General features: G+C 38.4%; 9 protein-coding genes across 9 annotated transcripts; 1 reads left to right on the forward strand and 8 right to left on the reverse strand.

The window, feature by feature from the left end:
- Nucleotides 1-228: 228 nt before the first annotated feature.
- Nucleotides 229-2,856, reverse strand: LSM04_000090 (uncharacterized protein; the record flags this gene model as incomplete). The annotated part of the gene is made up of 1 exon (XM_067333907.1): nt 229-2,856. One exon carries the CDS (start codon nt 2,854-2,856, stop codon nt 229-231), a length of 2,628 nt encoding a protein of 875 aa, XP_067186182.1.
- Nucleotides 2,857-3,540: 684 nt separating this feature from the next.
- Nucleotides 3,541-4,544, forward strand: LSM04_008021 (uncharacterized protein; the record flags this gene model as incomplete). The annotated part of the gene is made up of 2 exons (XM_067333908.1): nt 3,541-3,584; nt 4,019-4,544. 2 exons carry the CDS (start codon nt 3,541-3,543, stop codon nt 4,542-4,544), a joined length of 570 nt encoding a protein of 189 aa, XP_067186457.1.
- Nucleotides 4,545-4,998: 454 nt separating this feature from the next.
- Nucleotides 4,999-5,796, reverse strand: LSM04_000289 (Cilia- and flagella-associated protein 298; the record flags this gene model as incomplete). The annotated part of the gene is made up of 1 exon (XM_067333909.1): nt 4,999-5,796. One exon carries the CDS (start codon nt 5,794-5,796, stop codon nt 4,999-5,001), a length of 798 nt encoding a protein of 265 aa, XP_067186196.1.
- Nucleotides 5,797-6,170: 374 nt separating this feature from the next.
- Nucleotides 6,171-7,442, reverse strand: LSM04_002129 (Methyltransferase small domain; the record flags this gene model as incomplete). Its single annotated transcript, XM_067333910.1, has 1 exon — nt 6,171-7,442. One exon carries the CDS (start codon nt 7,440-7,442, stop codon nt 6,171-6,173), a length of 1,272 nt encoding a protein of 423 aa, XP_067186251.1.
- Nucleotides 7,443-8,018: 576 nt separating this feature from the next.
- Nucleotides 8,019-9,674, reverse strand: LSM04_002230 (Amino acid transporter; the record flags this gene model as incomplete). Its single annotated transcript, XM_067333911.1, has 1 exon — nt 8,019-9,674. One exon carries the CDS (start codon nt 9,672-9,674, stop codon nt 8,019-8,021), a length of 1,656 nt encoding a protein of 551 aa, XP_067186254.1.
- Nucleotides 9,675-10,239: 565 nt separating this feature from the next.
- LSM04_007382 (DnaJ domain) lies at nt 10,240-11,091 on the reverse strand (the record flags this gene model as incomplete). Its single annotated transcript, XM_067333912.1, has 1 exon — nt 10,240-11,091. One exon carries the CDS (start codon nt 11,089-11,091, stop codon nt 10,240-10,242), a length of 852 nt encoding a protein of 283 aa, XP_067186443.1.
- A 505-nt stretch (nt 11,092-11,596) lies between these two features.
- On the reverse strand, nt 11,597-12,088 carry LSM04_005910 (uncharacterized protein; the record flags this gene model as incomplete). Its single annotated transcript, XM_067333913.1, has 1 exon — nt 11,597-12,088. The coding sequence occupies one exon, from the start codon at nt 12,086-12,088 to the stop codon at nt 11,597-11,599; it is 492 nt and encodes a 163-aa protein (XP_067186387.1).
- A 509-nt stretch (nt 12,089-12,597) lies between these two features.
- LSM04_008944 (Peptidase M3A/M3B catalytic domain) lies at nt 12,598-14,652 on the reverse strand (the record flags this gene model as incomplete). Its single annotated transcript, XM_067333914.1, has 1 exon — nt 12,598-14,652. The coding sequence occupies one exon, from the start codon at nt 14,650-14,652 to the stop codon at nt 12,598-12,600; it is 2,055 nt and encodes a 684-aa protein (XP_067186488.1).
- Nucleotides 14,653-15,014: 362 nt separating this feature from the next.
- LSM04_005199 (uncharacterized protein) lies at nt 15,015-15,887 on the reverse strand (the record flags this gene model as incomplete). Its single annotated transcript, XM_067333915.1, has 1 exon — nt 15,015-15,887. The coding sequence occupies one exon, from the start codon at nt 15,885-15,887 to the stop codon at nt 15,015-15,017; it is 873 nt and encodes a 290-aa protein (XP_067186361.1).
- Between the last annotated feature and the right edge of the window lie 767 nt (nt 15,888-16,654).

Raw genomic sequence — 16,654 nt, forward strand, 5'->3', positions numbered from 1 at the left:
TCATCACTTCAGTCAATACATTGTCAGGGAAAGTAGTAGTAGTAGTAGTAGTAGTAGTAATAGTAGTAGTAGTAGTAAAAATATTAGAAAAATACCTTATTGTATAAAGAAGAAATAATTTTTTTTAGAACCCTACAAATATATAAGACCATAGCATAAAGTTTATTTCTTTTTCTTCCCCCCTCCTCCCCACTCTCACAAATGCTTTCTCCCAGAAGTCTTACTGTATTAAAGTTTAGCGAGTGGAACGGTATGTTTCAGTTTAGTGGTAAGCCTAAGATACCACTCGGCAACTTCCTTCTTAGATGTCCCTTGCACACTATCAACAGTAGAAGAAATATACTTCATCCACTGTACCTGTACACTTGGTACACCATGTAAATGTTCAAGCATGATGGCCTCCACAGAGGCACAAACACGATGCAGTACGGTACTACTGTGACAACGTAAAAGATTAATAAGTGCTGAAAAATAAGCCTGAAATCGAAATAGGCGATCTTGCCTTGAGCTTATAGATTCCGTGTAACCAAGAAGAATACATGCCTTATCAAATAAGGTTGATACAATAAGTAATAAACAACTCATAGGTCGTACATTATCTATCAAAGGTATCCCACGATCTGTATTAGAGTACATTTCAGATAATAATTTCTTAAGTGATGAGTGAGGGTTCTTTAAAACACGTTCCAGTGCCTGTTCATTACACTCCTCCAGTGCCTGACAAGCTGAACGAACTGTTTTTGCAAAGTGACGAACCAAAAAGAGTGGTGGTTCACCGTAACGCGTAGAACCAGATATTGGAATAAGCACAGCCACATATGTTGGTACAAAGAGTGGCGCTATAGCCCTTTTAGATAAAAATACAGCTGTAAAAAAATCTAACGCAGCAATGGCGAGAGCGGCACTAAGTTTATTTTGCATACAACGAAGGGATGTACTAACCCAGTGACGCAGCACAATAGTTTCATCCATCGCCAATGCAACTCCTGAAGAAGCAAAAGCACGAAGATACGCTTCGACCAGGGCATATTGTTGACGATTTTTACACTCCAATTCTTTTTCTAAACTGCTTGGAAGAATTACATCATTAAAAAATGTGTTAATCTCTGAAGCTGTCATTAAATTTGTGATTGCAACAAGTCTCATTTGCATTTTTGAAATAAGTCGTAATATTCTCTTGTTTTCTTCCACCGAGACACTAGTATCGGCAGATGCATAAAGGGTTCGAACAGCGTACAATCGTGTTAGAGATTCTAGTGCTAAACGATGATTAGTAGTAGAAATAAATTCATCATGTTGAAAAAAATTAAATAGCAGTCCTACTATCGATACGGATATACGTCTTAGAGATTTAGGTATTTTTGTTGGAGAGGCAAGAGATGCACACTGTTTAGCATTTGCCTCATAAATGACATGCGTAATACGGTGAATTTCAGTTAAAACTTCTTTAGCCGTCTTCTCATCAGAAGATGCTGCTTGAACGACAATCTGAATAACTCTTGGTGTTAATACAGGTGGCGTTAAATGTATATCTGTCAATTTTTTTACGTTTCCAGATTGAATAAATGAAATTTGAAAGAATTGTTCAGCAATAGCACGAAAAAGTGCAAGAACCGATGCATGATTCAAAGGAGTATGATTATCATGAGGAACTGTAAAGCCATGTGCGAGAAGAATTCGAAGAAAATTTGGTTGAAAAAGATTATCATCATTACATAAGTGTGTTACAGAAGCACGTCGTAAGAGTTGAGCCTCATCGCAGAGATCTACTCCAGGCATTCCGTGCAGAATACCAAGAAGAGGAACTTGATAAAAAGAGAGCATCTTTTTCTTATCATTCATTCCACGAAGTTCACGTCTACACTCTCGTCTTAGTAGTGTGGTCCAAGACTCATTAGAGAATAATAAAACTTCCAAATTTGTTTGTACAACACTCATGTAGCGAAGTATACCATATTCTGGGGTTAATACTTCCACAGATACTAATTTCTTACCAGAAGCAGAAAGTAAATATTTAAATTTTTCCCAATCAAAAGGTGGTCTATCCGCTAATCGATGTATAAGAAGTTGCACTACTACTTGTTCAACACCACTGAAATCACGTTGTCGTGCGAATATGGAACGAATAAGACGACAAACAGAATTACAATAACCTTCTGTTGAAATAACACTTACACCACTTAAACGCCATGCCATATCAGAATTAAAAAAAGAAAGTACTGGACTTACATCAATCATATTCCGCTTAGACATAGTAGCAACAAATAATTCAGCCGCACCAATAGTAAGTTCTACTAGATACAAAAATCTATTATCCCCACGACGGAGATGTGTGAGACCATTATCTAGTATTCGAACAAGTTTCATTGCCATTCGTACTACCATTTCAACATCTTTTTGAACAACATTCACAGCATCCCGTACTTCTTGACGTGCAAATGGTTCCTCAATATGTCTTAGGGTGTGAAATGCTTGTGCCAGTACTATCAAATAAGGAAGTAATTGACGCATCCCGGTTTCTCGCTGACTTTCCTCTACATGAGTGAGTTGCTGCAAATACTTGTCAAGAACATTTTCCGCATCCTTCACATGACCCCAAAGAACACCACAAAGTGCACTGAAATCGCACTGCATACCTTCGCATGTTACAAGGGCTTTGGCGCGATGAGAAAGTACTGCAACGTCGTCCCGAGAGAGAACGTAAACCGCCTCTGGCATGATGTGTAATTGTGTAGATGCCGTTGAACGGTGAAGGCCTGATCGTCGAAATAGTGCATTAAGTTGGGCTACAGCAATGGACTCTGCATCAAGTACCACTTCTACAGAATTTACAGGAACACCAACAATGTGACTCATCAGTTGAGATATGTCGTTTTTTGTTTTTTTTTTTTTTACTTTCCTTTCAAGATCTTAACGTGTAGTAAATTGCTTGCTCGTTGTTCTTCTTTTTTTTTCGTTTTTTATTTGATGTTTTACTATCCACCAGAAAAATTTGAAGAAGAGAAAAAAAAAAAAAATGCAAATAAATAAACATAGAAAATGGAAACAATACTTTAGTCATACCAGACGTAGAAAGACCATATCAACTTTTGAAACCCTTTTTTATTTATTTTTTTATTTTTCTTTTTTAGTCGTTTCATCCCATATGAAAAAATAACAATAGAATAAAGAAACCATACCATGTTCATCATAGACACAAGAAAAAAAGGAGGGGGAACTTGCTCAGCAATAGAGAAATGGATCTCGCATAAATAACGTTATAATAACGATACCCAAATTTGATATTATTCCAAGGTTTACACAATCAAAAAAGATAATCGACACGTCACCAAATCATGAAATAACTTCATTTTATCAAATCCATAAGAATTCTTTCCTTCTTCGAAAATAGTTTGAACGTAATGTCTATAGTTTCGACTCACTGGAGAAGAGGGTAAAATAGGACTATTAAATCCCCTTGTCTCGATACAGGGATTAGAACAGCAAATAGCTTGTGCATAGAAAACCCTTGTCTTCCTCACCGTAAAAAAAAAAAAAAGCATGGTCTCTAATCGAAAAGCCTCAAATCTAGTGCTTACTCTCGCGTGTGAAGTGCTAAAAGAGCATTTTTTTTTTTTTTTGACAATCCTACATTGTCATACTTATCTTTGGAATAAAATTTAAAAAAGCCAGCAAAGAAGAGAGAGAAAGAGAAAAAAGAAACGGAACAGTAACATCGAGCACAAAAGAAAAAAATAAGAATAATAACCATACACAAAACGAAAAAAAGAGAAGCACAAAGAGACCAGTTTGAGGAGATAAACAAAAAGTCTTGTCTCCTCAAACAATCCCTTGTTTCTCTCTCTCTCTTTAAGAATTTTATTTAAAAAACAATCAAAGAAAAGGAAAAAAAAAAGTAACATCCAGGCTTCCCTCTATTTCTCCATTTACTTGTGGCGGAAGGCACGACGGCGTGTACCAATACGCTCCTTCTCCTTTCCGCGGTTAGAGACGTACGGCTTCGCGTGATTGCCTGGAGAACCGGCGGCGCCAAAGTGCTTCACCGCCTCCCGTCCCGCCTTGCGGCCGCGGAGCAGCATTGTGTTCTTTCCCGTTGGGGCGATCATCGCGAGTTGATCAAATGTCAGGCACTCGCCGCCGGCGCCGGTGATGCGTTCGCGGGCGCTCTTCGAGAAGCGCAGCGCACAGACGCGGAGGGCGGGGATGCGGGCCATGCGGACATCGTCGAGGACGTCGCCGACAACGACGGCGATGGGGGCCTTCTTGCCCTTCTCGAGCCAGACGGACTTGCGGCGCAGGCAGACGGCGATGCGGCTGAGGGAGATGGGGGCGCGATGGCTGCGGCTCTTCAACAGGCGCTGGTGGACGAGTTTGTTGAAGCCGGAGTTCGTGCGCTGGGCGAGGAACTTGTAGAGCTTGATGAGCAGCTTGATGTACGGGTTGGTCGAGTACGTGTGGTGGCGCACCACGCGCTTCTTCTTCTGCACACCAGTGAGATCAACGCCCATGTTGTTGTGTTTTTGCGGGGCAAGTCGCGAGCCTGATAAAGAAGAGTTAAAGGGACTACAGCCTAATTCATTTGGAAAAGAAAAAAAAAATAAAGAAAAAAGAATAGATAAGATTTAGTTTGCAATAGGTATCATAATGGATTCTGGTTTGTACTCGTTTTTTTAAATATGTGTTAAAAGAACAATTAGAGTACTTTTCTCAATTGTTTTCTTTCAATCTAACCCCCTCCGTTTCATCAAACAAAAAAAAAAAAACAACAAAACACAGAGATCATGTGCAAGGATACAGAGACAAAAAGAGAGAAAAATATATTGCTATTTGTTTTGTGCCTATCATTTTGTAAAATGATGACAAAATGAAACCGCATCTCAATCTATCCGTTCATTCAATAGAAACCCAGACTTCTTCTGTTTCTTAAGCAGAAGAAATAATAATAATAATAATAATAATAATAATAATAATAATAATAGTAAAACTTTAGATATAGAACTAGGACGGTTTGTACTTTACCCCTTCAAAGCCGTGCAACTGGGACTTTAGTCCTTGTGGGTTTGCCCAGGCACTGTTGCCATATGAGAGATCTTCGTCCTCAATCATTTTTTTCATCTCTTCCTGTTTCTTGTAATAGTACGACATAAGTTCTGCCTGTGTCTTGGCATCCACTACCGGTTCTCGCGGTGGTGGTGGGGCGTCCTTTGGTGTCAACTTCACTGTTATTTTTGTCTTTTCATTCTTTCCAACATACTTTGTGAAGTCTGCGGTACGATCTAGCGGTTTCCCACTCCACCACATTGTGGCAATTCCTTGAAGAATATCTTCTGTAGTGGCACCGTCATCTATAATGCTAAGCAAACGATGTGCTTTAGACCGTGTTGTGTCTGGAATATTATCATCATCCAGCAGTTTAGCCAATCGCCGCACCGCGTCTGTCCCACTGCATTCTTCTGGGAAAACAATCATAGCGCCTCCCTTAAATGCCGCAATAAGAGCATCTAATTCTTCCTGTGTACACAAAAGACGCTTCTCTGTTCGTTCCACTGATAAATAACGTTCAGCATCTTCCACAGGACCCAATAAGTGATGTTTTTGTTCTTCTGAACAGAAATCCTTCACAAGCTGCTTTGCGGCAGCAATCATCCACTTTATACGAACACGCGTATTACGCATGTGTTGAAGCATATCCGTTGCCTCACCAATATTGGTACTACCTGGAATAGATACTAGAAACACATCATAATCTTTACTGTATTCATCCTTTGGTAACCGTTTACACTCGATGAGAACCATATTGACAGCAAAGGAAAACGCCCTAGATTAAAAAATTTATGTGTGTTCCTCACTCCCCACACTACTCCAAAAAAAAGCTGATTTAATTTGTTGTTATTGTTATTGTTATTGTTGTTTTTGTTGTTGTTTTGTGATTTCTAGCTATTTCAGCTTATCCAACAAAATTAAACCCATATACACAAAAAGACAAAGAACAAAACAAAAAAAAAATGAAATAGCCAATTACAAAAACAAAAAACAATTAATCAGTTAATCAATTTAACCCCCTTTTTGTATTATTCTTCCCATATTACTCATGTGCTTTCTTCTCTTCTCTTCTCTTTCCAAGGAAGCATTCCCCACACACTTTACCTCTTCTTCTTTCACCTTTCCTCTCAGTGAAGAGAGCGGGCGGAGATCCATCGTGGCTGCTGGGCATAGTCCAAGTGCAGCTCCACATCCTCCCACAATCCACTCCGCTCCATTATTGAAGCCACACACTCCGCCTGCAATCCCACTTCCATTATGAAGTTTGGCACAGCGGCGAAGGCTGAAGAACAGACCTTCTTTGCCTTCAGAGCAGCAGCGCCAAGTTCGCAGAGTTCCTGAAAGTAAAGATACTGCTGTTGTTCCCGTCGTGAATCCCCAACAAGGGCAATCTTTGATTCCCACAATTTGATTCCTGGTGAAAGGTCTACATATTGTTCCGGTAATACATAGGGTGGATTTGAAACAATAACATCAAATGAACCCATATAAGACTTTGACAACTTTGGTTTTTTAGTTTTATTCATCTCCCTCCTTTCTCCTTTACCGTTTTCTTCATTATTGTCATTACTATAGAGGTTACTATCAGGTTCCAAAAAGGCTTCAAACATATCACTTTTAATAACCTTATATCGACTTGAGTCAATACCATTTATTTTTGCATTTTCTTCAGAAGCTTTTACAGCTTCATCTAAAATGTCAACTGCAACAACTTCAGCTTGAGATAAATGTTTGGCGATAGCTATACCAACACAACCTGTACCACAACACATATCTAAAATCCGTAATGGAGGCACTATACCATTTCTCATTTTTTTTGTTTTTGTTGTTGCAATATCAAGATGATGTCTTACAAACCAATGAGTCCACATTTCAGTTTCTGGCCTTGGACAAAGCAGTGGTGGAGAGCAACGAATATGACAACCATAAAATGGTTGATGTCCTATAATGTAAGCGAGAGGTTTATGTAGGTCAACACGCTGTAACACAGCCTTTTTCACATTGCGACGAATCTCATCCTTTTCTTTTCCATACTTTTCAAATGCCCACTCTTCTAGCCACTGTAACTCTAATGAACTTTGATACCACATAGCTGGGTCATCTTTTCCCTTTCCATTACTGGCGTAGTGTGTGTCAAAAATCATCTGAGTAAGTTGCTGTCGCTCCTGAGAGGAGAGAGACGACTCTTTCAGCATACCTCTTGTAAAGGTTTTGGGTAGTGCTTCCATCTCCGCCTCACTTAATTCAAGCAATGGGAGTTCCACTTCTTTCGGTTCCTCTTCAACGTCTACACATCGTGTCGAGACTGTTTGTAAATTATGTGTTTTTGTAAAGGAAGCCGTGTGGCGGGCAACACTATAGATGACGGTGGAAATGAACGACCGATTCCATTGTCGCATTATCGTTAAATATTGTCAATACATATATATATATATATATATATATATATATATATATACGTTTATCTATGTATATATCATATATGTGTATTCGTGTGTGTGAGAGAGAGAGGGAGAGTAGAGAATAAATAAAACAATAAAAAAGGAGAAGAAAAGAAGATAACTGGGAGATCAAACAAGGATAGAAAAAGGAGTGACTTTAATCGTCACCTCTCATGGTTTTGTGAGAGAAAACGTACGCAGAAAGAAAAAAAAAATAGTGGGGGAATATATATATATATATATATATATATATAAAGAATAGAAAAATACGCGATATAAGTTCTTAATAGGCAGAGATATACAGAGTGACACAAAATTATTCTGATCGTCACTAGATACCTTTTAATTATTCTGTACTGATTCTCAGCAAAAGAGGGGAACATTAAAAAAAAAAAAAATGACGCACGTAGAACAGTTCCACAGTATTAAAAAAGAAAAAAAAAACAAGTAACAGAGGGAAGACATTAAACCACGCACACTGATATATAAATATTTTCCTTATTTCTTTTTTTTTTTGTATAAAAATGAAAAGAACTACTTGACGTAATTCTTTATTGCAAAAACAAGTCCTGCTACTGTAAACCCAATTCCCGTTGTAATAAGAACAACAGATATACCCATTAATAATCGAGCGAATCTGTATGGGGCAAAACCCGTAATCTGTGGGCGGGAGAACACAAACCAAGAAATAATCCCAGGACCCGTTAACATAAGAAATATACCAAATAATGTACCAGAAAAGTCAATCACCATGGATATTCCTGAAATAAAGGCAGCTAACACTATAGTCGTACTAACAAGAAAAAAAGCTTCACTAACAATAGCAAGTAATGTGGTGTCTTCTGGTGACCCAACATCCCTATCAATATGAGTTTCAGCCGCATTTATATTGCTGTCAAGTCCAACTTTTCCATCTCCTTGAAAACTAAGATGCATAAATTCTCGTTCTTCCTCCATACGTTCTGTCTGTTCACTCCATGTTAATGCATTCATAATTAATCGATGTAACCCTCTACGTGCACAAATAGAGAGAATAGGATATACACAAGCAAAATGGACAAATAGTCCAAGACGTCCAATATTTACTACTGTATCGTCATCAGGGTAACTACGAGCAATGTCTCCACCAATATCTTTACGAGCCACTATATCACCAAAAGTTAGATAACCAAAGATACCTGTAGTAAGATAGCAAGTAAAAATTACAGGAAAAGTAATATATACACTTTTCATCATATTTTTTGGTGTACGAACACGCAATTCACGATAAAAATATGGAACATTGTAGTGATATGCAAAAGCAACACCATAAGCAGACATTGTACGAAATATTCCTGTCCCCACATGGTACCAATTTATTTCTCCACGTTCTTTAGGGTCAACATTCGGGAATGGTACTTCTCGTTGACTTGTAAAATAGCGTGCTGTAACTGATAGAACAATATATAAAATAGTTAGAAATCCAACAAGAGAAGTCCACTTAAGTTCTTCCATATTTCGAGTACAACTAAGAAAAAAGAACACTACACCAGATACAAGTAACCAGAAATTTCGTGTAGCTACAAATCCAGATAGATTAAGAAATCCCTTTGCAACAGGTGGTATGGAATCAGCAATAACACGTGCATAAATGATAAGAGCTCCATAGTTATTTAAAAATATAATTAATTCTACCAATACTGTCAAAATACGTCGTCGTTTACGGCGTGAAACTTCATCTTGAGAATATTGTGTAAAGAGAATTTCCATCTCCATTGTCCCTTTTTCAGCTTCAATATAATCCTCTGCTGGAACATTTAATACACTTGCGCAATATTCCTCAAATGTACGTGGAGGAAATAAGGTAAATGCCAAAACTTCTGTAAAGGAAAAACGTTGTGTTGCCTCACATCCAACAACAACAGCAAATGCTGAAAATCCTGCAAGAATAGCGATATACACCATTAAAACAACACCCCCAGTTACAGACGCTTCATACATGGCAAGTGGCAAGGAAAGTACACCGGCTCCAATAACATTACAAAGAGTATTAATACTTGCTCCGACAACAGTTCCATGGCGTGGTATTTCTACTACGCCAATAACAGAAAGACGTCGTGCTACATGCGAGCTAATACGAGTTGGTAATGATTGCCGTGGCTCACGTGCAGGAAAACTATCCCCGATTAAAGGTTGACTGAGAGACCTCATCCTTTACTCTCTTCCTTTATCTTAATCTCTTTATTTTATTATTATATTATTGTTTTATTCTTTGTATAAGCACTCGTGGCAGACCCTACCCTTTTCTGTTTTTCCTTTCTTAATTTCCTACGTTTTGTTTTCCCCTTTATACTGGTATTACCGTTTATATATTTTATTAAAGAAAACAATAAAAAAAAGATTGGGATAAAATACACATGAAAAAAAAAAATAATAATACATAGAGGCATACATACAAAACGGTTTTAAGCATTGGAAATATATTCAAAAAACAAAGTCTGTGCACACAAGCATCAGCCCAAAATATATTACCCTACGCATGTGTCAGCCGCAATGAATAAACTCTTTTATTGGATTCAGTCAACCAACACAATTTAAACTAACCAACTTAAAGAAAAAAAAAACACTTGGTGACACTGCGGAAGATTTTACTCTATGTTTATATTATACTCTATGACATCGATCTATTCTCCACCTCTCTCTCTCGCTCTCGCATTCTTGTTCCCTCATTGGGTATTTTTTTTGTTTGTTTTGTTTTTCCCTTCCCCCCTCCTCTTTATCTCCGCTGCTTCTTGTGTGGTGGGGCTGAGGTGAGAGATTTTTTTCCTGCTTCCCTCTTTTTCGCCGTTTTACATGTATTATCTTTTTCCCTTAACACCTCCTTTGCTGTGTTCCTGTTCTTTCCACTCTTCACTTTGCTCTTCTGCGTCCTTGGCTGCAGATACTTTGACTCAAGATTACTCATCATATTACTCCACTCCGCCTCCTGATCACGTTTCATTAATGCCTGCAGTGCCTGTAAACCACCCTTCTTATCATCATTTGAAAGACCCATAGCATCTAATTCCTCTTCCGCCTCTTTACGTTCTTTTGTCATGGAACGTTCAATCTTCTTAATTACGACAGGAGTGTTTGTTAGATTCCACGCCTCTGTTGATTGTAATCGACCTGAATCCACAAGACTTTGCACAAGATCGCAAAGTCGTACAATTTCACCCTTTTTGGTATTGTCAAATAATAATTCCTCTCGTACCATACGACGAAAGTTACCTTTAGTCTTCTTAAAGCAAGCGATAACATCTTCCACTTCTTCTGGTGATCCTGCATAATTCACATAAAACTCCTGCACACGTTCCTTCATCTCAGCAGAACGTTGAGCCATTGTAGCCTCACTCTCTGATGTACTCTCAGCACCAGGTACAATACCCGTCGCATCATACACCCGGCGTTTATCTGGATCACTTAATACATCGTAGGCATTCGCAACTTCTTTAAACTTTGCCTCGCCGTTGGGATTACGGTCTGGGTGGTATTGTAGTGCCAGTCGCCTGTACACACGACTTATCTCATCATCCGCCGCATCAGGGGATACACCAAGGACATCATAGAGAGCACGCTTGGGGGACATTAGTACACAAAGAGTTACTGTCTCTTTCGTAGCTCTATTTATACATGAGATAAAGGAAAGAAGAATAGTAGAAATATTACAGGTGAAAGCAATAAAACATAAAAATAATAGAACCAAAATAATCTCATTTACAAAGACTTCATACGCAAAAAAAAAGTTCTTCTCTTTACTTGACTCCTTATTATCAATTTTTTTTTTCTTATTCTTGGTTTCTTGTCACTTTTCCCCTCCATGAATATGTCATATATTTCCCTAAACAGCAAGAACAGTGAAAACCAAAAATAAATATAAAAAAAGATGCAGCAAGAATCACTGCACAAAATTTTCTTTTCTTTCACTGTTCCTATAGCTACACACACACACTAAAAAAAAAACACACACACACACACACAATACGAAGAAACAAAGAAACAAACAAAAGAAAGAAATATTATTTGCAAATAAATCCTTCTTGTTTGCTATATCCCTTTCTTTCTCTCCACTCTCCGCTAACATTCCAATGTCCCTACTTGGCCTTAGCCTTGGCCTTCACAGCATCGGCAAACTTCTTCGCCTCCTCTGGCTTCCAGTTCGCGTTAACCGCCTCCTGTTGAACGTACCTGTCGAACTCCTCTACTCCCTTTTGTTTGAGAAATTCCACGCCCTGCTCAACATTCGCCTCTTGTGCCACCGCGTCCAAATACGCGGGACCATCACCGCAGTATGCTGCGAGTTCAGCAACTGTATAACGTGTAAACTTAACCCGCTCCACCTGCCGCTCAACGAGTTTCTTCTGCTCTGCTGAGAGTGTCTTACTGTATGCCGCCATCTCCTGTTCCCAGTTTTCACCAAACTGATGCACAATATTGCACACCTTTACAGGTGTCTTGTTCTTGAAGTGAGTCTCACCAGTAAGAATCTTGTAAAGTGCACTCATCTTGGTATTTCCAGAAGCGGCAGGAGGAGTTGCAGTAGCTGCTGCTGCTGCTGCGAGGGAGAAAAAAGATCGGCGCATCATCCCTTTAACACGCGTACACTAACAAAAGCGTGTGAGCTATTGGATTAAATTCTATTTTTTCTTTTTTTTGGTACGACATACATAAAAAAAAGAGTGAGTGAGAAAGAGAGAGAAAGGGAACGAAATAAGAAATAAAAAAAATTGATCAAATCTGAAGAATGCGAGGTGCAAAGAACAAAAAAGGACTGATTTCATTTTGTTACTTTATTTTTTTTTTTTCATTGTCTTTCTTCTTTGTCATATTAAAGTTTGATAGAGTGTCGTGTACTGACATTTGGTTACAGTCAGAAAAAGATGGTACTTTGAAATTCTTGTCATCTGAAGAAAGCGTTTCCCATTGTTATCAATTTTTTTCTTCTTTCGTCAAGTCTTCAGATTTTTTTTTCTCGTCTTCTTGTTCTGTCAATTCTCGTGTTCTTTCTTCTTTCTTTTTCTTCTTTCCTCTCACTTCTTCTTGTTGTTGTTTGATTTCCTGCCTTTCTCCATTGGCTTCTTTACACTATTTCTGTTTATGCCCAAACATCAATCTCATCTAGATCATCACCCAAGTATTTCTCTATAACCTCCACAGGATTACACGCGGCACCATGTCGCATGACTTTCTGCACCAGTTCTCTCCCAGCATCACGATTAAGTGGATTCTTCTCAAACTTCTTCGCCCAAATACGCCTGGCGACGGTAAGACTGTAGAGATAACCATAGTAACCAGCCGGATAACCAGAGAGATGCTCAAATGAGAGAGTTCCTAATACACCAGTCTCCGTAGGAGTTACAACAGAGAGTGGGGTACAAACATCAATGAGGAGTTTCGCTAAGTTGTACGTTCCACGACCATAATCAGCGATTTCACCAAGTGTACGTTTTCCAAGGTGTCCTTTATCACCATGTGGGAAGTAAACTGTGTATGGTTGGGGTCCGTGAAGTGTTTGATCCACAGCAGAGAGTACCACCTGATCTAACATATCAATATGTTTAAACATATCAGCAGCTGCATTACGTTTCATAACCATATCAAATGAAATAGGTTCTCGTGTATTGATACGATGTGCCCAGAGACGCAGGAATTCATGTGACGTAAGAAATTGCTCAAAAAGTTGTGAAAATGTTTCTACAAAATCAATACTAGCACGTGTTCCTGCCAAATTTTGTACCTTTGTTTGTCCAAAAATAGTATGCATAGCATGTCCAAATTCATGAAAAACTGTTGTCACTTCACCTGGATGCATAAGTGTAGATTCATCATCAAATCTTCCATCTGCACGTCTTTGTGCTGGTGTTTGTGCACCAACATTACACGTTAACACTACAACAGGATATTGTTTCTTCGGAAGTTTTAATCCTACACGTGCGAGGGCTTCTTGATGTGGTTGACAACCAAGCTGTAGAGTGAGGTGTCCTGCTTGACAGTACTTCATCTCATTAGCATACATATCAAGTACGATAACTCCCAAAAATCCACCATTCTCATCATATACATGGAACTTCTTGGCATCCAAATTAAATACTTCCTCTGGGCTAAATGGTACCTCCTCCAGTTTTACACCAAATACTTCAGAGCAAAGACATCGAATTCCACGAATACAATTAGCAACTGAAAAATATTCTGCAGCTCCGTCAGGTTCAGCATCACGACGAAGAGAATGTGCCACACGAGCTCGTACATCATCTGTTATATTTTGACGATTACGTACTTCTCCAACATTTTGTCGAATAGTATCTATTTCCTTCTCTGCAGCAGGACGATACTTATGGGCAATACCACAAAGGAAATGCCAAACTCGTTGTTGGTTTTCAAGCATTGTTCCACGTAATTGTTGTTCCGCATAACTTTCAAAACCAAGTAACTGTGATAATTCATAACGACAACTAAGAAGGTATCGAAGTGTAGCAAAAGGATTTTTAGATCCCTGCTCTGTTAAGAATCGCATTGCCAGTTCTTCCTTCTCAATATTCATCTCAGTGACCTTCTCACGAAGAGCATCTGGTAGATGAATACCATTACTTTCCATATCACGTTTTAACTGAAGAACATTTTTAATCTCTTCATCATCAAGCTGTTTTCTTCCTTCAGGGCTATCAAGCTCAACAATAACATCATAGAGATCACGACGTGAATTTACTTTACTCATGTATTCATACCCTTTCTGAAAGGCATATGATGCATACTTTTTGTAATCTTCATCTGGATGAATTTGTCTAACAAATTCACATGGATCTAAGAGTAAACACAATACATTACTTGTAGTATCAATAAGATCATGCTTCTCTTTTGCGCCTTTAGCTTTTGGAATTTCATTAAGAAGTGCATCACAGACTTCAATAGTTCGATCCACCGTCTCAGCTAAAATAGCCTTGTTAGACAAGAAACTGAGATTCGGTATAGCATCCACCTCTGTGAGAACCTGTGTGGTGTTATTGCTACTACATACTTTTCCATTACCACTATTAGTATCAACAGGCGTAGTAATAGGAGATCGTATGGTGGCGTGTCGAACTGCTACTAATCTTCCGTAGACAGAAGGACGTACCGCACGCGTGCCTCCAAGAACAACACGACGCAACATCTTTTAGAGTTCTCTGCTAAGGAGCTAGAAGGGTTGTCGTTGTTGTTGTTTTTACTTAAAAAAATGGAAAAAAAAGAAGAATTAATTAGATTGATTAGAGAGAAAAGATAATAAAAAAAAACATTCTTAATGACCATACTCAACATATTCTACAAAATGCAAATAAACACAATTCCACAAATAAATGTGTTCTTTTATCTTTGGTCATTGCAATAAAGTGCACTGTCCTAGGGAAAACACGACAAGAAGGAACGAGAAAAACAACAAACAACGACGACATGGAAACGTTAAAAATAGTATTGTAAAGTGCATAAAGAGAAATAAATCCAAATAAACATTTTTCCAATGGGAAATTGGATTTTTTACCCAAAAGGGACATTCCAACTCCCTTTGGTAAATGCTGTAGAAAGTTCTGTATGTGCCAATGATTGCCAACGTTCGTCCTTGAGATCTTGGGGTGGCATCTCATCTCGTACTTTTCCATACCAGCGACGTGCATTTTGAAGATCTCCACTGTGATAATACGCCTGTGCGAGTCGGCACGCGTATTCCAAACTTTTTGGTTCATTCTCAACTGCTTTTTTATGTAATTCAATACTCTTAGCCCACAGTTCTTTCCATCCTGGTACACCACACCATTTAGCATAGAGTCGTGTAGGATCGTACCACTTATAAGCACATCGACCACATAGTGCACCTAGTGCATTGGGCATATCTGCATCTGTAGGTAGTAGTTCCATTCCCTTTTCTCCACGTCGCATAATAGCATTATAATTTTCCAAAAGTCCTACACCTGTTAAAGTCTTCATATAGTACAGTGCTTCAGATTCACGAGTTGCACACAACACGTAAGCTCTATAACACGGTCCATACTCTGGATTTTCATTAATGCACTTCCTACTAACGTCAACACCACGTTGTAAAAGGTCTAGACGATCACACCAATGATCTCTGGCAACCTTATTCTTATTTTTATCATAGAGAACAGTTGTCTCTGCGAGGAGGGCCATAACTTCTGGATTAGATGGATTCTTTGCGAATAGTCGCTCAGCATAATCGAATGCACTCTCTCCCAGTGAGAAACTAAGCAACTGATCACGAAATTGACGATAATGAGCTAACTCATCCTTATCATTCGTAACATTGGACGACGGTGTTGTTGATGAGTTTGATGCTGTCGTCTGAGCATTTATTTCTCCTTTTGCCTCGGTAGGTGCACTGTTTCTATTCCCCATCTTTAATTCCAATCTATTCGTTTAAATTCACTCCTATCTTATTCTTTCTTCCTGATGTTTGATCTCTTTGCCTCAAATAAATAGAAGAAAAAAAATGTTGTATGACACCACTTTGCTATCCTATTTCTGTTTTTTATTTTTACTGAGTTACCTTTTTAAAATTATCACCCGTTTTTTTTTTTCTGTCTTCACCGTCACCAGATATTAAACACTGGTCTTCGCTTTCCCTCTTTTATTTTTGTTTTGATAATTACCCTCTTCAATTGTCCTTACTTGCCTCTTCCCAAATAAGACCCACCCTTTTATCACTACTATTATTGTTATTTATTACCTTTTCCTTGTAGGGATGTACGCGTACAAACAGACTGTGAAGATGTCTTAAATAAATAAAACAAGCGGGACACACGTACCCCACAACAACAACAACAACAAAAAAAAAACACTCCACCCTATTCTGTCGTCTAACGAAATACCGCACCTATCAGTAAAAAAAACAAGACAAATAGTAAGAGTAATACGCCACAGAGAAAGAGAGAGAGAGTGACGGGAGAAAAAGAAGGATAGAAGAGCAAAAGGGATACTAATAAATTGCAGAATACTATCATTAAAAAGAGTTATACACCAAAGCAGAAACAAGAACAAATGAAGACGAGAAAAAAAAGAAAAACTCCATAATCAATATATATATATATATGATAGTAAATGTCGATAATGGTAGAGAAATAGAGAGAGAGAAAGAGAAAGAAGTAGATAAATCAAAAAAATTA

The sequence above is a fragment of the Trypanosoma melophagium genome (genome assembly GCF_022059095.1).
Source record: "Trypanosoma melophagium isolate St. Kilda chromosome Unknown ctg7segment1, whole genome shotgun sequence".
Taxonomy (NCBI): Eukaryota; Euglenozoa; class Kinetoplastea; order Trypanosomatida; family Trypanosomatidae; genus Trypanosoma; species Trypanosoma melophagium.